The sequence below is a fragment of the Malurus melanocephalus genome, unplaced genomic scaffold, assembly GCF_030028575.1.
Source record: "Malurus melanocephalus ecotype Western Australia unplaced genomic scaffold, MMel_1.1 scaffold_31, whole genome shotgun sequence".
NCBI classification, from domain to species: domain Eukaryota; kingdom Metazoa; phylum Chordata; class Aves; order Passeriformes; family Maluridae; genus Malurus; species Malurus melanocephalus.
In genome coordinates this window covers 3,491,667-3,511,528 of record NW_026623263.1, presented here as the reverse complement: position 1 = coordinate 3,511,528, position 19,862 = coordinate 3,491,667, and the positions used below count along the sequence as shown (strand labels likewise).

Here is a 19,862-nt window from a genome sequence, read left to right as displayed (position 1 = left end):
CAGTATAAGACTGATTTGTAAAATTCTGGTCAGAAAATTTCTAGAAGTTGCATTGCGTTTGTGTAGAGTGATAAAAATTGCATGCATAAATCACAGTTCCACAGTGTCTCAGGACTCTGCTGGGGAGGGTCAGTCACTCAAAGCTGGATCCTGTTTTCTGCCCTTTTACACATGTGGTAGTATTCCTCATCTTGCCTCCTCCAGAAGGTTCATCACTTGATGAACTACCATATGCACAGTCTACAAATAGGATGATATTTTGGTTTTGAAAAACAAAAAGCTTCAGGTAATGTTTACAAGTGCCACTCCTGCTTTGAGGTGATTGTACTAGACTTCACAGTATTTCACCAAACTCCACTGTGACATGAAATGAAGATGATGAAGAGGGGGGAGATTCTGTCTCTGAAGTCATTAACATAGCTATAAAGCTTTTGTGCTTGCCACAGCTTCCTCTGAGCAAATGGYGATTTCCTGCTTCAGCTGCTAGCAGCAGAACCCAAAACAAATCAAGGTGGCTGGTTCTGTGATCATAGCAGTGAAGATGAGCATATACCTGGCTTGCATTTGGCAAGTTTTTGCATGTTACCCAGCACACATGCATTGTTCTTCCTGGATCACCTGTCTGGAAGACAGTGGCAATAAGCATTGTCTGTTTCATAACATCTGTCTTAAATTTGTTTACCTGGCAATAGTCCTCCAAAGAAGGGTWCTGGATTCCTCACAAGATCTATTGGAAAGGTGCTGTATGGGCAGGTTTCCAAATCACAGGTACAGGCCAGTTGATTCATATCTTAATACTGGAAGGGCATGAGAAGGTTCAATCTAGTACCCGATCTGTATTCAGGTAGTTGCAACAAAACACTTTAAACGATTAAACAGGTTTGAAACGAACTCCGAGCGAGCAGTACGTGTGTACGTAAGGAGGCAGAAGATAGTGGTTTTTGCCGTAATATTTTACGTCCTGCACCTTGGCTTTCCTCGTCACAGAAGCCATAGGCGTGCAAGCAGAGGCCGACTTTCGCGGGCGAGAGCGCCCGCTGGCGGCCGCGGCTGCGCATGGGGCGGGGCGGCGGCGGCCAATAGGGGATGGGGGCGGCCTCAGCGGCGGCGGCGGGATGCTTTAAATGCGCGGCGCCCGTCCCGTGTCCCGWACGTCTGCAATCATGTAGAGCCGTGTCATTCAGGTACGTGCGCGATGGGGCTCGGCGCGGGGKTGCGGAGAGGGGTGTCGCTGTGACGGGGGGAGGCAGCCGCGCGGCCGTTCGTGTCCTGCTCTCCCCCTCAATTCAGCTTGGCGGGCAGTGTGGGGTACAGCTCGGGGACAGCCCGGCCTTTGCCGGGCAGGGAGGGCAGTGAGTGTCCGTTTCGCCTTCTCGTAGGAAGCCCATTAGTTGCCACGCTCGCCTGCCCCTCAGCTCTCCAGTGCGAAGTGCAGCAGCTGTAAAGCCGCTTAGCTCCGCATCTACAGTCCTTCGGCTCCGGAGCCGTGCGATGGTACCTGCAGCGCTGCCCCGATCCCCACGACYCGAGGGCGCGGCAGTGCAGCCTGCCCGCACACCCATACCCGCGGTCCCGCTGACCGACGTTCTCTCGTCCTCCCCTGCAGCCCCGCTCCCCAGCCTCGCGTATAAGGAGGACGGTCGTCATCCTCAACTATAAGAGGGTGGCCGACGTCACGATGGGGTCGCGTTCCCGTGCCGCCCTGGGGGACATCGGCAACTGCGTGTCTCGTCCGAAAGTGCGGCCAGCCGCCAAGAAGTCGGCGTTGGAGGCGGACCACGGGCACCCGAGTGTCAAGAACGGCCCCACGGAGAGAGTGGTCACCAAGAGCATAATGAGGCTTGCCGCCAAAGAAAACGTGCCTCCTCCAGCCCCGAATATCCAGCCAGAGCCGTCCCAGGTACCGCCTGCAGCCTCCTTATATTGTGTGCCCCTTCCCCAACCCAGGGCTTGGCTGCCACTGCAGCAGAATTGTGCCCTCGTTTGGTGCCCTGAAATAGGTGTCATGAGCCCCTGCAGTGCTCCGTGCTGCAGGGCTGCACCTTGGCCCACACTGACCTGTGGAGGGAGGTGCTGTCTGCAGTGATTTTCTGAATTTCTTTGTAGTCAGAGCATCGGTCTCCAATGCCCGTGGAAAGATGTGAATCTGTTCCAACAGCAGGCATGCTGTGTCAGGCTTTTTCTGAAGTCCACCTTCAGTCTGATGACCAAGATATGGAAGGTAGTAGTGACCCAAACCAGTGCAGCAGCTATATGAAGGACATCTACAAGTATCTGAGATGCATGGAGGTTGGTAGACATCTACTGACATTTGCAGTTAACCAGTCCTTGTAGGCATGGCTTGCCTCGGAGTTGATATTCACTTGCACCCATGATTTCTCCAGAGTCATTAGTAAGTCTCCTTCAGCCTTAAAATACAGGATTGAACTCTGGTTGTTAGACCAATCAATTATTAGTATGAGTACTGCGTTCTTTGTAGCCCATGTCTCATGAGCCATGAAACCTCGTGCTCTGTGGTCTACACCTAAGGTCTATGTCTGTACCAAACTCCCTCATAAGGATAAAGACAGGACAAGAGGAAATGGCCACAAACTGTGCCAAGGAAGGTTCAGGTTGGACAACAGGAAGAATTTCTTTACTGAAAGGGTGGTCAGGCATTGGAATGAGCTGCCCAGGGAAGTGGTAAAGTCATTCTCTGGAAGTGCTCAAGAAATGACTGGACATGTCAGTTGGTGTTATTCATTCATAGGCTGGACTTGATCTTGTAGGCCTTTTCTAATCTTAGATGATTCTATGATTCTAAGGCTTATACCTTACAATACCATAGAGGCTAGCCTTTGCAAATGCTTCACCTGAGTGACTACATCTATTAACCCTATTCCTTCCACACAGGAAAATCGACCTGTCAGATACCAGTACCTGGCTGGACRGGAAATCAGTGGGGACATGCGTGCCGTACTAGTAGACTGGCTTGTCCAAACTCACATGTTTTTCAAGTTCCAGCAAGAGACCTTGTTCTTGACAGTTTCCATCATCGATCGCTTCCTGCAGGTGAGTGTCTCTCATCTAGTGSCAGGCAATGCTTTGCCCCTAGGCTAAAGCATGAATCTTGATAAGTACCACCCTGCATGGTTCGATGTACCCTTAACAAAATACTGCTGAACAACAAATTACATTGGAATCTCAACTGTATGTACCACACAAAGCTCTTGGCTAAAACATTGAGTTGATGTATCAAAACTGCTGTCTCCTCTCCCTGATTTAAATTCAAGGCCTTCTACCACCCCTGCAGGTGYCAATAGAGGTAACAGGAGGTATAGTTATTTTTTATAAGTGGGTGTGAACATCCTGCCCTAGAAAAAACCTTACGCTGACTACCTTGAAAACCTTGTTCTGAGCCAAGTCATTCAGGTAAATCTCTGCTGCTTCTTGCTACAGGACAATGTTATTTCCAAGACAGATCTGCAGCTGCTTGGTGTCACAGCTCTATACATTGCCAGCAAATATGAAGAGATTGTTGTGCCATGTATTGGAGACTTTAGCTGTATAACTGATCAGACTTTCTCCAAAGCCGATATTATCCAGATGGAGAGGAAGATCCTGAAAGCCCTGGACTTCTTTCTGGGTTGTCCTCTGCCTCCACACTTCCTAAAAAGAGCTTCAAAGATTGCAGAGGTAGTGTTAATAATAGTTATTACTGCAAACTGCATCTGGAAAAGGCAATACTTAACTGTGGCAGTTCGTTAAAATGGCTCAAGATTTTTGAGTACGCGACTGAGCCCATGGAGAAATGGGTTTTATCTATCTGTTCTTGTGAGATAAACCTAACTTGCCAAAATTCAGTGTTAAAATGCATGCCTGGTATTTCAGGTAACTGTTAGACCGCCATTGAAAGGGGTGRTCCTGGACTATGAGCTGCCTAGTTTACCACAGGATTGCTATGTGATTAAGCCACTTGAATTTCAACCCTGTAGCTCTGAAAGTATTCTCTAAGGAAGTATTTCTTCCTGCTTAACTAAACCAAGGCTTGACAGAATGTTCTTACCTTGGAGATAGCCAATATTCAACTCTGACTTACTACAGGTGAACTCTGAACAATGCACTATGGCCAATTACCTGATGGAGCTGTGCATTGTGGATTATGATATGGTTCACTTCCCACCATCCAGGATTGCAGCAGCTGCCTTCTGCTTGTCTCTGAAACTCCTCAAAGGACACAAGTTGGTAAGTTGTACTTGTCAGACCACTTCCTACTTTGTGACTCAGTGTGCCTGGGCACCAGGTTAAAARGCCACTTCTATAAGGTGCATGCCTCCTCCATTTGTCATGATTATTTCACCATGTTCTTGTCTCCCTGTGGTCCTCTAAAAAGGGGCAGCAGTTGGTCAGTACCAGTTAAAACCTCCCACTGTGAGACAAGAGACCACAATTATTCAAGCAAAACTGAAGACTAAGAACTAAGTGTACTTGTATTATTCTAATAGCCTTATCTAATGGATTCCCTTCCTTTCAGTTACCATTTCTGCAACAGTACACATTTTACACTGAGAGTGAAATTCTCCCAGTTATGCAGCATGTGGCAAAGAATGTAATTGCTGTGCAGAAGTATGATGCCAAGCAGAAGGTAAGAATCTTAGGGTGCAGGGGTGGGGGTGGTTATGTGTTAATACATGGCACAGTGGCRCTGGTTTGGTCCAACCACTGCAGACAGACTTGAAAAAAATCTGCTCACTTCTGAGCTGAAGATCTTTATCTTGCTCAGATGGTCTGAGCCATCCATAAACTGGGTTTTTGCATAAGGATGGGCTTGCTTTGACCACCAAGSCTTAAGTGAGCTGAAACAGTGTTAGTTCATAAATAGGGTAAAGATAATCAACCTTATTTCTTGGCAGGCAATCATGGAGAAATATGCCACCGCTGCTAACAGCAAGATAAGCACCACTGARAAGTTGTACTCTCCTATTATCTGGGATCTAGCTAAGCCTCTGGTTAAAAAAATGTAACTCCTGTGTGACCTCATGCAGAATCCGGCTCACTGTATATACAAAGTATCCTATTTGTGTTAATATATTAAAGCAGTTATTCTTGTTTGTCCTTTTTTTTCGGGGGGGGGCGGGGTGGGGAAGGGGTCAGTTACCTATCTCCTATAGCTGAGGCATCTTCCTGGAGGCTGTGACCAGTGCTGAGAGTTTGGGTGAGCTCTGGGGCCAGCTCAGGTGCTGTGGCTGGTCCCCTGGGGTGCTATATGGACTATTGGCATGGGCTCTGCCGCTGTGGTGGTGGAGTGTCTGCCAGCTTAGACTTGTGGGGCAGGAGAGAAAACAGCTGTGTGAGGTGAATGATCCTCTCAGCCTGGTGCCAGAGCTTAAAGAGGAAAGTATTGAGGATTCCAGGAGGACATTGGCTGGTGGAGCTGAACTCTACCGTCCCTTAGACAATTACAGCCGCTGTCCAAGGTTGTCAGACATTGGAACAAGCTGCCCAGAGTTGTGTGGCAGCCCCCATCCATGGGCATGTTCAAAAAAATGAGTGGCTATGATACTTGAGGTACTCAACCACGGCCGCGGTACGGCCCTCAAGCCGGGGGGGGGGGGGGGGCACGCCGCTGCTCTGCGCAGGCGCGGGGCGCGCGGGCCGCCGGGAGCCGCGGGGTTTGAAGGCGCGGCGATGGCGACGCTGACCTGCGAGCTGCGGCGGGCCCCGGCCCGGACCTCAACCCTGGCCCTGGCTCCGGCTCCGGCCCCGGCACCAATCCCGGCCCCGGCACCAATCCCGGCCCCGGCACCAACCCCGGCCCCGACACCGGCCCCGGCACCCGCCCCGGCCCCGGCCCCGGGCCCGGGCNCGGCCCCGGCACCAACCCCGGCCCCGGGCCCGGGCCCGGCGCTGCCCCAGGGCTGTGAGGACGTGGATGTCCTCACTGTGCTCCGGTTAGTGGCGGCGGGACGGGACGCGCAGCAGCGCATGGGTGGGTTGGAACGGTAGGCAGCGTCTGACCGTTGTCGCTTTACACCCGCCGCAGCCTGAGAGACCGAATGAAGGAAAAACTCGTGGAGTACAGGGCGGCCATTCATGACGGTAAGTACATCCCTCCTCCCAGAGGATGTTGCACCAACAAAGAATGCGACGTGGCGCATATATATATATATATTTATATATATGAGTGCTCCTTACAATAATGAAATGCTTTTCTTGGCTGCACTTTTTACCTAGTTTTCTGGCAGCATTGGAGACGTGTTTGAATGTTTACAAAGACGGCATATAGTTGTTGCCCACTGCCCTTACACTTCTTTCATAGGTTTTAACTTTAGACTCTTCTTACATGTTGTAATGGTTTTCAGAAATCTGGTCTCTGGGGCTGAAGTCTTGCCAAAMGTCTGCCAAAGTGTTTGGCAGCAACACAGATTTAAGGTCTTCGCATTATCTGTGGAGTCATTAGATGATTTGGGTTGTAAGGGATGTTAAAGACATCTGATTCCAAACCCCMCCACCACGGGCAGGGACACCTTCCACTAGACTGTGTTGCTCAGACCTCCGTSCAACCTGACAACTTGGTCTTGAGCACTTCTAGGAATGAGGATTCCACAGCTTCTCGGGGCAGTCTCTGCCAGTGCCTCACCATACCTCACCACCCCGCAGCATATCTAATCTAAGCCTGCGCTGTTKCAATTTAAAGCCATTCCCCCTTGTCCTGTCACTACATGCCCTGGTAAAAAGTTCTTCTCTAGCTCTCTCGCAAACTCCCTTCAGGGACTGGAGGGACTTGTGTGAGTAAGGTTACCACGCAACTTTTGCCAAGCTGAACAACACCTTTCTCAGTCTTTCCTCGTAGGAGAGCTGCTCCAGCCTTCTGATCATCTTCATTGCTCTCATCTGGACCATGTTCTCCTTTTGTTGGGAATCCCAGGCGTGAATGCAGCACACTGGTGTCTGCCAAGACGGGCGGGGGGCAGAATCACATCTCTTGACCTGCTGGCCACATTTCTGATACAGCCCAGGATCCAATTGGGTGCATGCATTTCCACTAAAACATCCAGTGGCATATTTAGAGCGATTTTGTGAACCAGTTTTAGCTCATCTAAAAAGTGATAAATTAAAATATTTTAAATATTTCTGGTAGAGCTGATGGATGTAGTGTAGTGTAGTCTCATTAACAGTAAAAGATAATAAAGCTTGGAGGTAGAAGTAAGAAATAACTTATTCACACAAAAAATACTGATCTTATATGTTTTATATATTGTATTTAAAAGTCTGCTGTGCTTTTTTTAGTGGTGTTCTCTTTTGCAGGTCAAGATAGTCTCCCTGATCACGTAATTGAAGAAAATTACTTTCAGAGGTATGTCACTGGATAACTTCAAAATTCTCTTCTAACGATTCCTTCTTAGTGAATTGCTGGATTGATAATCAGTACTTTGGAGAAGTTGGTGAAAATAATGGAAACTAAGATAAAATATGGGAAAGRAATGCTTTATTCATTCTCCTAATACACTTCAGTATCTTCTAAAGTGTACACTTCAGTACACTTCTAAATTTGCAATCCTTTATGTGAAGGCTAGAGTTCACGTATACACTAAATTACTCCTGGCCCTAGTAATTTGTGGCTCACGTTAAAAATTCTTACATTAGGTATGTAGAAAGCAAGTTAAAATGTGACACTGCTTTTAAACTTTGTTATCTTCACACCCAGGTTGTCTGTCTGGTTGCTTTTTGTCTTTCAGTGCCGCACAGGATTTGCAAAGAGTTATGGAGGAAGTAAAAGTCGCTTTCCAGAACAAGATATTGGCCTTGCAGAGGTAGAATTTTATTAAGTCTTTATTTGCAGGTTTCCTCTGTCTGTGTTCATACATAGATGTGTATATATATATATAGGTCTGATTAAAACAAGATTTTAAGGTGGTATGGGAGCTTGAGGAGATTTTAAGTACCATTGAACCATAGGAATGCAGACAGATATGCTGAAAAAAGCAAAACTGAAAACTTAACCAGTTGAAATGTCTAAACCCAAAAGTTCCTTCACAATTGTGAAAGTCTGACTGTACAGATCAGTAAGCATATTTCGTGGCAGTATTTTCCAAATGCATATGAAAAAATGGAAGTTGATTATGTTAGATATCCTGTGTGTTACACAGTTGTTCATTTGAACGAACTGCATTTGCCTAGCTTCCTTTCTGCAGCCTCTGGGATTAATGGTGTCTAAATATGTTGGTTAAGAGAAAAAAGTTGTCACCCTCATAAATAATCATTGATACTTCTTTCTTTCTGAGAGTTATCTCTGTTATTTAATGCGTGTGATAGTTAAAAGGTACTGAGTATTTTGTTTATGTAATTCCATTGTGAAAGTGGACAAAGTGGAATCCTGGCAATTATCTTTTTCGGTTACTTATTTAAATCTTCTCTCTGTTTCCTGCTCTCATTTTCTTACGAGTTCTCATCGGTCATATGTTATTTCTTACACTATGCAGGATCCAGATTATGGATGCCCTGAGAAACAAACTGAAGCATGTTGATGATGAGGACTCACGGTAAGGTGTTATTGGGGATCAAATGGCTAGAAAAGAATGGACTTTGCACAGCTTATCATGGCACATTTCTAGATTATCTCATTTTACATCTTGTGAAAGCAAGCTTCCTTTTTCTGGATTTGACAGTGATACAGTGTCTACCTTCTGGCTAGAATCTGCATGATCAGACCTCATATGCCCACAGTAGATTTACAGTTGGGCTCTGAATTTACCCACCTTTGATTACAGAGATCATAACTCTTGATTCACTAGTGAGAACTGCTTGTTACCAAGAGAGCTTTTTTGTCTTTTGTGTCTGAATTACCTGCATTTAAAATATCTGAGCATATATTACATATATGTAAAAGGGCCTTGCCTCTGCTCTGCTGCCTTTATTAATTAATCATGTAGAAGCAAAATGCCTTTGCAAAAGAACTGAAAGCTTAAACATGTTTAAAATTAGCTTTTGGTTTCCTACCCAATATGAACAGGTGCATGCATATGAAGTGTAATATGAGAAATTTAAATTCTGTCAGAAATGCATCTAAGGGATTGCATCTCCATGATTTAGGAAACTTTCATTCATAGCCATTTCCAGATGTCTAGGCTTTCTTAATGCCTTCCAAACTGTGATTTAAAATGTTGGACAGACTTAAATCTTAGGGAAATTGAGAGGAAGTAAGAGAATCTTTGGACTCTRTAGTGATACTTAGTGTATTAACTGTAAAAAAAAAAAAAACTGTGCAGGCATGTAATATTTTGCTGTGATGAGAAATGAGAAATTTTTTATTTAACCAAATTAAGTTGATTAAAATGCTTATGATGTTGACTCATATTAGTGATCTTAAGGTATGTAACTATTTTCTTCCTTAGTCTGATCCTGGAAACTGCGAAACGCATAGTACTACTCAGCCAGACGATAATTAAATATCAGGAGGTAAGTGGCAGTTGTAGTTTCTGTTGCTGTTGCTCAGGTCAACCAGCCTCAGCATGGGCAGGARTACACTTTGAAAGCAACAGGACTGCACAAGTGAGTTGAAGCTAAATATGTGGTGATAAGGGTGCAGTTCCTACTGCTGTCAAAAATGTTGAGAGGATTACTTAAAGTGAATATGTAAATAAGTCTGTTTTAGAGTTGCCCTTATCTGCTTTTGTGGATTGAATTAGCACTTTTCAGTATTTTTGGAGACAGGAGTCTAGGAAATACTTTTTTTTTCCTTTCAGCAAGTACAACAGAAGGAACAGCAGTTTATTGACATTAAAAGGAAAAGACTCTGTAAGTGTGTTATCTGTATTGACTTATAATTTTAATGTAGAATTCATGTAGTCTGAAGTTATTCTTGTAGCAGAATTAATTTACGTGGGAAGTAACAGAACTCTCAACTTATTGAAAGTACTGTAGAGATGAGCTGATGTGTTCCCTACGTGAACGTGAGGCTGACACGCTAGAATGAGAATGACACAACACTCAGAAACAATGAGGCAGCATTTTATTATTTAATCTAAGTTCCCCAGAAAGCATTACACATCGTTTAGGAATTTAAATCAGCCCTACAGCACCTAAAAGGTACTATTTTTATGGTATGCACGTTCATGAGGTGTGTGCAGAATAGGGAGGGGATTTATTTACAAAGAAGTGTGCATATATATTAGCATTCCATAGTCTGGGTCAAATTTAGATATGAAGCCAATATTCAGAACTTCATGAGGTAAATGCGTTTTTTGAATGCTCCTTTTATGACCAGGTTTGCCACCAATTTTAAGAGCTAYTGTTTGATTCACACATAGGGAGTTGTGTGTATGTTGACASTACTGAACAAATACAATGAAATAACTGTTTGCATGGGAAAAATGAACGTACTTCATATCTTTGCAAATAAAGGAAGGAATGTTCTGTCAGCATTTTTTCAATGTATGGACTGTCCCTAAACACTTTTAATAGTGATCTAGTTTATAGCCTGGTTTCCTATAAAAATAGTAATATTCAATGGTAATGCCCATATGCTCCTTATATGACTTTGGAATTTGGTTTCAGTGAAATCTGAAAAAGGAGCAAGCATCTTAAAGACGTATAAAAAAGTCCTATAAAAGTTGTGCTGCTTGAAATCAGGATATAGGACAGATGTGCAAACTACAATCCCCATCTGAGAGAAATGTGGACAAGTTTCGCTATCAGCCAGGGAGCCAGTTGTAGTTTGATACCAGGTAGCCACAGCATGTGTTGCCTCTTTCATGAAAGAAATATCTTGAGGTACATTTGAGGGAAGGAGTGGAGTGTCGGGTTAGGGTTATTGCAATGAAAGTTCTTTAGGTGGCTGCGAAGAAAAAAGARTATCTTCAGTTCTACTGTTCCACCTAACTATTTCTTAATGCTTCATTTTCCTAATAATGTAACAGCATTAAAAAAAGATGGAGAACAGAAACTACAGCAAATTCAGACTATGATGAAAAGGCAAAAGGAGAAACAAGCAAGTGTGAAAGTCACTGAAACAAAGATGTTTGATAAATTTAAAAAAGAAAGAGACATGACTGCAATAATTCAAAATGTGTTCCAGGTAATGTTTTATGACTTTCAGAACCAATTTGCAATTTTTCATTACACTTGAGATTACATACTATGTGAAAAGATAGGTGTTAATCCCATGTTACCAGTGAGTCTCTATCTGCCCCTTCTGACTACATGATTTCTCTGTATCAGCCTCTACAGCCCTATGAAAGCCTTGGTCTGTAGCCACAGCMAATCTCCAAATCCTTTCAGCAGCATAGCCTTCACACCCATGTGTCAGGGGCTGCTGACTAATCTGTATCCATGCAACTGGCTGTCAGGTCACCTGGAGTGTGGAGTGATGCAAAACACCCCATGGATTGGGTTAGGGTGGAAGGGTCTCAGGCTGCATAAGAATGACAAGGACAGAAAAAGTGTTCTTTTTGTGCTGCATGCTATGACATCTACTATTTCTCATTGATAACATTTTTACATCTCAAATTGAGATGGAGAAATTTAATATTTTACTGGGGTTTAGATGATAGTCTAGAACTATCTSCTGGTTTTGTATTCCTGAAATTTTCTGAGCTCTAAGTAGAGCAAATCCTCTGGTTAAATTTAAATTCCCATTTTCAATACTGAATGGCAGGGTGAAAATGTTAACTGTGTAATTTTGTGTTTGACGCAAACTTTATTTCTTGTTAAAATCATTTGCTAGGTTTCTGTGTTTAAAATAGGAGTAATATGCAAGCCCCTTTAGGAAATTAAAAAGCATAGAGTTGGTGGGGGTTTTTTGCCTATGTATCAACAATAGTATCTAAACCAATACTTCTTTCTCCTTTTTCCTCCCATCCTGCCTACTTTAAACACTTGTGAATTTCAAGATTTTAAAATTAAACATTAAAAAGTAGACTTTTTTTGAGATATTTGGCTATGAAATGTCCTTTGCAAGGTCTTGTTTTAACCTGTAAATTTTTCTTATTTATAGAACATCATAATTGGAAGCAGAGTTAATTGGGCAGAAGATCCATCTTTAAAGGCAATTGTTCTACAGCTTGAAAAAAATGTCTATCTTCAGTGAGTCGGGAGAAGTAGTGTTTAATTTTATAATGTATGTATTTTAACTAAACTTGATAGATTATATGTATCTTAAAACCACACTTCAAGACTTTTAAAATTTAACCTTTCTGAAAGACRTTGTTCTCTCTAGAGAGTCAGAATTTGTCCAAGCAATTCTTTGAAATGCTTCTCTTCTGGTAGACACCATTTGAACTGGGTAGTGCAGCTGATGAAGTGAAGCTACTCTGCTATATGTGTGATAAACTATGAAAGATTCACTTCATAGCTGTCCTGTGTCAAGTGCTCCTCTTGCTCTGAAGGGCAAAAATAACACAAGAAAAGTTTCATGTAAAAGTGGACTCTCCTTTTCTGGGGAGCAGCGGGCTGTGGAGCTCAGGCAGTCTACAGCTGGGATTATTTTTGAGGCAGTGTGTATGATTTTAAATACCACAAATGTTATGCTGTTTGTAGCAGTTACTCTTGTCTGCAGAGGTGACTTCATACTGTCAACTATGCAGCTAAGCAGTGTTTTAATTACATATTTTCATTAGCATTTGTGCTTTTATTAATTGTTGTTTCTTTGATATATGAAATTAACTCCTGGGATGTAGCATGTTTCAGGAGTGTGTAGTGTCTCTTTTTATCTTGGCATGTATCTTTCCTTTTAACTTCAGCTATTTTTTTAGGCCTTGACCTAATAATAAAAGTGCTGTTTTTACTGAAAATGTTTTGTTTGATTTGGAGGTTTTTTTATTTCACAAAGCGGTTTATCCGGCGGGCCAGCCTACAGCTCCGGGCCCCCCCGCCCATAGAGAGCGAGGCACCGGTGCTACCCACTGTGGGCGGGGCCTCGCTGCCTGGTGGGCGGGGCCTCGCTGCCTGGTGGGCGGGGCCTCGCTGCCTGTGGGCGGGGCTCGGCGATGCCCCTCAGGCTCGTCACCATGGGTAGCAAGATGGCGGCTGCCACCAGGACGGTGCAGGTAAGAGCGGCCCCGGCACAGCAGCACCTGAGACAGATGGAGCCCTGGCTCGGGTGGCGGGGCTCGCCTCTGCTGCCGCCGTTGAGCAGCAGGCGGAGGGGGGCTGCAGCTTGAGGACACGCCGCCGGGGCGGCCGGTGTCCTTGGGGAGGGGCATGCGGTGGCGCGCGCGCGGTGTCGTAGGTGCCTGGTACTGTGATAGCAGGGGGCGCGGAGCTGGTCGGCAGCTCCTTCCTAGGCTGGGCCTCTCCATGGTGAAAGTACTTGGTATAGGCAGAGCACAGRTCGCGATTCCGTGTACTAAAGCGCTGTGGAGCCRCAGGATCATWTGGATTGGAAGGGACCTTAAAGGTCACCTAGTTGCAACGCCACCCTGCCGTAGGCAGCGGCACCTTCACTAGACCAGGTTGCTCAAAGCCCTGTCCCAAAGCCCTGCCCTCCTACCAGGCCTTGGACACTTCCAGGGATGGGGCAACTAGAGATTCTCTGGGCAACCTCCTTYATTACCCTCGAAGTAAACCATTTCTTCCTAATCTTCATAATCTTTCTAATCCAAACCTGTCCTCTGTGGCTTGTAAGATCTCCCCAGAGTCTTCTTCAGGCTAATAAAAAGGCAGCCTGTCCTCACAGGAGAGGTTCTTCAGCCCTCTGATCATTTTTCTGGCCCTTTTCTGGACTCACTCCAGCAGGTCCATATCCTGCTTGCTTTGGAGGTCCCAGAGCTGGACACCACACTCCAGGTGGGTTCTCACCAGAGCAGATTGCAATGTGATTGCAGTTATGCAATGGCAGTGACTGTTTCTGCACATATACACTGATGAGAAAAGGAAGACAAAGCATGTACCTAATGTGGTCATCAGGATGCAGAACTACTTTCTAAAGTAAAATTCTTCCTGTGGTAAACTTGGAGCTTCAAGAAGTACTAAGTATATCATAGTAGTGCTGTAGCAAGTGGTTGGTTGATACGTTGTACATTCCATTTTGTTATTTGAAGGTAACCTTTGTTTCTCCCACTACCTGGTCTTCTTCTAGGTAGTCAAGCCACATACTCCATTAATTAAGTTCCCAGACAGAAAAAGTGGTCCCAGACCTAAAAGTAAGTGTTTTGTTTATGGACATAGCTTGTACCCCGTTTCTTTATATGGACTRTTTTATAAAAGAGCAAGCATCCGTTTTCTCTATTTCAGGTACATAACTGAACTGAGTTGGAGCAGGGCTTCTGAAACATACTTGATTTGGTTTGAAGGCAACTCTTATATTTTCTTTACAACTTCTTTTCTGTACAACTGTGTATACATATATAACGCATGCATGTGTTTATTTTTTTGCTCAAGAAAGATTCACAAGGATTTCCAGTGTTGTTTTTCTGCTTTTATAGAAAGCCACATTTTCCCAATACTAATATTTACTGAAATTATTGTGCCCAAGTCAGTTTGAATAGCTTTAGGTATTGAGTGGTATTTGCATAAATGATGTGCATTTTCCTAGCTTTTTCTTAGTGTGATGTATTTTGTGCTGTTTTTTAAAACATTATTATAGCTGGGAGAGCCTGCCCTGTGTACATTTTATGAAATATTTTCTTTTGTTACTGATTAATGCTGAGGAAAAAAAAAATGTCAGTGCAATCTTTGACATTAACGTTTATACCTATGTTGATATTTATTGTATTCCTGATACTATTATATTTAAACCCCCGATTTATATTAGCACTGTGTTAGTTTAGAAGTCCTTCTGGGTCAGCAAAGGATCTGAAATAAAAGTAGGAGTTGTTTTTAAAAGCTGTGTTCTGTTATTCTCACTTCTTTAGAAATTATACTATGCCATKTTATTTGCCACAGCATTATCAAGCCTGCAACATCGCAGTTTAGTTTAACATTTGAAAGTCTCCACAGTGCATGTAAATGCCTCTTCTGACTTACCCATGAACTCTTCAGAACTATTTTCTGCAATAACTTTCTGTAAAAATTCTGTACATTTTGCATGGTTCAGCCAAATGCGTCACCTCTCATGCCAGTGAACTACTTTCTCAAAAGCTTGGAAATGTGTATCTTGCCTCTTGTTTATCTCTGTGTCACAAGGTTTTYGTGACTGTATCTTTTAAGTACATTAGACTTTTCTACCTGACCTGATCTGTCATCTTGTTAGTAAATTGCAACCTACTTTGTCTTTCTTGACTGCTGTGGCAAAAAYTGCTTTTAAATGAACCATATTGTTGCTTTTAGATAGCTAAATGGTTCCTCAGAGCATCTAGGCACGTGAAAGGCYGGCCAAATGCTTCTGTCCTATTACTGCTAAAACTTTATGGTCTCAGGCAGGGAAGGGAGAGATGTAGCAGAGACTGTATCAGAACTAAAGCAGCAGCCGTTAAAGRTCTGCTCTTCTAATTACTGCACTTGTGATATTTTTAATTGGCTAATGAGCCAACTCCAACTACACTTCAGACTGAAACAYAGAGTAGAGGGAGATCCTAGATAGATCTCCAGACTTTTTTTTGTCATAGATGGAACAAACTTGGAGAAAATGCTTTTTTTTTTTTTTTTGGTTCACAAGGTATGTTTTTTTTCTTGAAACAAAAATACTTCTTCCCCTGTTCAGAATATTCTACTTCTGATGAGCTTATTTCTGCCTTGCTTTGTTTGGAATCAYCCATGATTTCTGAACCACCTTGGGACTTTTAGACACAGTGAAATAACTGACAGCTTCTGAATATGCCTCTCAGTGGTGGCTTGATCACAATGCTGCACRTGTTTCATGTCCCAATCCTGCAACTGCCTCAGACTCATTAAAGCTAAAACTTAATGGTCATTGGTCTTGTTGAAGCTAGGAAGGACAGAGGCAGGCAAAACTGGTGTTTTAGCTGCGCACATGCTTTGATTCATGCAGTCTTCATGCTTTTAGATGTCCAGCTTTTAGATGCTCATTTTTCTGAGGCACTGAGAAGGACTTCTGTGGAAGTATTCTGCTTTGTCAGGTGTTTTAGCCTTAGACTGAGCACTGAAATAAACATATTGCTGTGATCTCTGTCCTATCTGGCAGGATAATGGTGTATTTCCATTGTAAAATCAGCCATRGTGGGACAGACCTAAGGTTTGGAATGCTGGCTGTGCCCTGTCTGCACAATCAGGGCAACTTCTCTGATGTGAATTCCTAAAGCTTAGCGCCTGGTCCTCACCTGCAGAGAACTTCATGCATTCCTTAGTCTCTGCATTTCATTAACATTGATCATTGATGCCCAATTCTTGGTGGTTTATTTTGCACATCATTAAAATGTGATAGGGTGCCATTTTGTAATTCTAAAAATGAGTACAGCCCTGCATTGCATGTTATGGTCTGTTGTGGTTCTGAGCTTTACCCTTCTATAAGCCCCTAGCTCTGTCCTTACAGTTGCAGTAAAAGGAAAGCATCATCTCAGTTACCTTTCTACATAATTGCCCACACACAAACATTTACAGAACTTTATGCTTTTTCTTCAAGTACAGCTTCCCAGTGAAAAAGCCACTGTTRGGGTATAGGCTGATATGTTTTCTGTCTCTATATCAGCATTTCTGTCACTCAAATATGCTTTATTCCACTGTCAGAATTTTTAGATTCTGCACTTGATACATTTAACAACAATAAAAGCAGGTTGTGAAAAATAGAGTGTTTTAATCTTTTGTGTATTTGTTGTAATGAATAAGATTTTCAAGCAGTGGTAGGTTTTATGAGCTGCTTATTAATTTTACAGTCTAGTAATATTTCTGTAAATGACTTTGAAATCTGCATTTCAGTACAGGAATCTCTACAAGCAAGCATGCCATCTGTCCTTGCTTCAAAAGTACAGCAATCTGTAGGAGGCATATCAGCAGCGTTTCAGAATGTTTCACCTGGTAGTAGAGTACAAGGTACACCAGACACTTCTGAATTAACCAGAAGCTTACCTCAGAAATACAGAAGGAAACCAATGTCAGATGAAGAGATTGAATATATTCAAGTAAGTTGTCTTCTTTAGTTTATTTCTACACTTTCTTGTATAATACTGTATTCTTGGTGAGTGTGTGCTCTGGGCTTTCATGGTTTTGATACACAATATCCAAGGTACAAATTCTTAATACAGAGGGTACCCAACTCTCGCTGGTTAGCAGCTTGTGCTACCACCAAGTAGCGCAATTTGGACTTAGAACAGACATGCAGGTAAGCTGGCAATAGTCACAGCCTACATTAATCACCACCACTACCTGTTTTATAACAGCTATTTAATGTGTAATTTGACTGTGCTTAATAGAAGCACAGAAATCTGTTCTTAGATCAGGAAAGGCTATTACTGGGTGATCGAAGTCCAAAATATTCTCAAACTTGTTTTATAAGTTAGTTATTAGTTAGTTAACTCTTGTATTTGTAGTAGTGGAAACTTATTATTAAACTTGATATAAATATTTTCTGCAATGCTTGCAAATAGGACATTGTATATGAAAGGCAAGAAAAACCTGCTTCTGTTCTGTAACAATTCTCAGTTGTAAAATCTGATGATTCAAAAGGGAGAATACACAAAATGTGAGGAATTTGCGGTGATTGTGAGTTTGAATTAAAAAGATTCTTGCAAAACTTTGTTAAATGATAAGGACAGGTGCAGTGTAACCATGTTTGTAGATTAAATCAGTTTTCCTTCATATGTAGGTAGGCTGCGTCTATGTGGTAGAAATAAAATCAGTTATTTCCCATAGCATATACTTCTTGATATTTTGAATAAGTTTACTTAACAGTGAGGTAAGTTGTAAATCATTTTGTTGGGAAAATAATGAACTGAATACCATTTTGATTTTTCATAAATACTGTAATGACTCCACTTGGCTTTGTTTTTAGTTTGCACTTTGGAATGTGGGCAGTGCAAATAATTTTAAAACTTGTGTTTGCTCACATMGTGTTTGTTGGGCATCTTTAAGGTTAAAAGTCTGGTTTCTTCAGAGAAAGATGTGAAATCAGGTGTAACTTTAGGTTGTATGTGTTGATTCTTTCGTATTCTCTCCCTTGAAAATCCATTTCTGGTAGATGCTGATACTTGACACTCTGTGCCTCTTTTTATATAGATAAAAACATCAATATTTAAATCAGAAATTAAAACTAGAACTACGTCTGAGTCTGTAACAGTGCAAACAAAAGAGAATTTTATCTCAGTTTTACATTCTATTTGTGGAATATATTTAACTGTATGCTTTTCTTTTACAGCGTGGAGGTCCAGAATAGGCATAGAAGATAGTTTGGCCCATGTTGAAGAATGAAGTATTATATTCACAATAAAGGCGTTTCCTTAATATTAAAAATTATTGTATACTAACAGCTTTAATAAAATCCCATGTGATGGGTGAGAAGGTTGACACAACACACAAGGCACTGATTTGTGACCGAGAAGGATTTTATATTGATGGCTAATGCAATTCAATATATATATGATGTCTGCTACATTAAAATATTTTTCTAATTAGCCATTTGAAAAGTCAACAATCTAACAGAGTCATTTCTTTTTTCTACTGAGATTGATCACAAAATCACAGGTTGGAAGGAACCACAGTGGGTCATCTTGTCCAACCTTCCTACTCAAGCAGGGTCATCCTCGAGCATATGACACAGGATTGTGTCCAGATGGTGCTTGAGCATCTCCAGTGAGGCAGACTCCACAACCCCTCTGTTCTGGAATCTGTTCCAGGGCACGGTCACCTGCACAGTAAAGAAGTTCCTCCTCATGTTCCTGTGCATCCACTTCTGCCCATTCTATCTTGACCTATTATTCAGCAAGAGYTYAGAAGAGCCTGCTCCATCCTCTTGGCAATTTCTCCTAAGATATTTGTATACATTGATGAGGTCCCCTCCCTCTCTATTKTATTTCTTTGAGGCTCAACACACCCAGCTCCCTCAAGCTTTCATCATAAGAGAGGTGCTCCAGACCCCTCATAATATTTGTTGCCCTCTGTTGGACCCACTCCAGGAGCTCCATGACTCTCTTGTCCTGAGGAGCCCAGAACTGGACATGGCACTCCAGGTGAGGCCTCACCAGGGCTGAGTGGAGGGGCAGGATCACCTTCCATGACCTGCTGGAATGCTCTTCCTAATGCCCCCCAGGACWCCATTGGCCTTCTTGGCYACCAGGACACTCTGCTGGCTCAKGGACAGTTTGCTGTCCCTCAGGACCCCCAGATCCTTCTCTGCAGAGCTGCTCCTCAGCAGGTCAGGCCCAGCCTGTGCTGGTACCTGGGGTTGTTCTTCTGCAGGTAAAGGACCCTGCATTTGCCTTTGTTGAATTTCTGAGAGTTTTCCATCTCCAGGCTGTCAAGGTCCTTCTGAAGAGCTGCTCAGCACTCCAGGATCAGCCACTCCTCCCCGCTTGGTGTCCTTTGAATTTGCTGAGCTGGCATCTGCCCCTTCCTCCAAGTGATGGATGAATAAATTAAACAGGCAGCATTGAACCTTGGGGGCCACCACCAGTGACAGGCCTCCAAGTAGACCCTGTGCCCTTCTGGGATCTGATATTTACCTAGGTCTCAATCCACCTCACTGTCCACACATCCATGAGTTTGTCTATGAGGATGTTGTGAGAAACAGTGTTGAAAATCCCTGCTAGTAGACAATATCCACTACTCTGCCCTCATCCATCCAGGTAGCAGTTTCATTATAGAAGGCAGTGGCGTTGGTCAAGCATGACTTAGCTTTAGTGAAGTCGTGATACTATTCCTGATCAAATTCTTGTCGTCCACATAGAGATGGCCTCCAKTTTGAGGCACTCCATCACTTTCCAGGGATTGAGGTAAGGCTGACTTAACAGGGTGTCTTGTTGGGGATAATTTTACAGGTAGGAAAGGGACACTGA

General features: G+C 43.1%; 3 protein-coding genes across 3 annotated transcripts; all 3 read left to right on the top strand.

Annotated features, from left to right (window-relative positions):
* The first annotated feature begins 1,553 nt into the window (after positions 1-1,553).
* Positions 1,554-5,083, top strand: LOC130572228 (G2/mitotic-specific cyclin-B1-like). Its single transcript, XM_057363766.1, has 7 exons — positions 1,554-1,900; positions 2,107-2,289; positions 2,893-3,051; positions 3,439-3,675; positions 4,084-4,224; positions 4,514-4,624; positions 4,893-5,083. Exons 1-7 carry the CDS (start codon positions 1,679-1,681, stop codon positions 5,001-5,003), a joined length of 1,164 nt encoding a protein of 387 aa, XP_057219749.1. The 5' UTR covers positions 1,554-1,678; the 3' UTR covers positions 5,004-5,083.
* A 584-nt stretch (positions 5,084-5,667) lies between these two features.
* On the top strand, positions 5,668-12,753 carry CENPH (centromere protein H). Its single transcript, XM_057363764.1, has 9 exons — positions 5,668-5,930; positions 6,023-6,078; positions 7,288-7,336; positions 7,719-7,793; positions 8,463-8,522; positions 9,375-9,438; positions 9,726-9,777; positions 10,899-11,056; positions 11,975-12,753. Exons 1-9 carry the CDS (start codon positions 5,668-5,670, stop codon positions 12,065-12,067), a joined length of 870 nt encoding a protein of 289 aa, XP_057219747.1. The 3' UTR covers positions 12,068-12,753.
* A 185-nt stretch (positions 12,754-12,938) lies between these two features.
* MRPS36 (mitochondrial ribosomal protein S36) lies at positions 12,939-18,501 on the top strand. The gene is made up of 4 exons (XM_057363875.1): positions 12,939-13,025; positions 14,057-14,120; positions 16,792-16,994; positions 18,227-18,501. Exons 1-4 carry the CDS (start codon positions 12,966-12,968, stop codon positions 18,242-18,244), a joined length of 345 nt encoding a protein of 114 aa, XP_057219858.1. The 5' UTR covers positions 12,939-12,965; the 3' UTR covers positions 18,245-18,501.
* Positions 18,502-19,862: the final 1,361 nt, after the last annotated feature.

What these genes read in the sequence shown, in the direction of transcription:
- MRPS36 (XM_057363875.1), top strand. Translation starts at nt 12,966, where the DNA reads ATGCCCCTCAGGCTCGTCACCATGGGTAGCAAGATGGCGGCTGCCACC. An exon ending in CTGCCACCAGGACGGTGCAG is followed by an intron (nt 13,026 to 14,056) that starts GTAAGAGCGGCC and finishes GTCTTCTTCTAG; the next exon opens with GTAGTCAAGCCACATACTCC. An exon ending in AAGTGGTCCCAGACCTAAAA is followed by an intron (nt 14,121 to 16,791) that starts GTAAGTGTTTTG and finishes TCTGCATTTCAG; the next exon opens with TACAGGAATCTCTACAAGCA.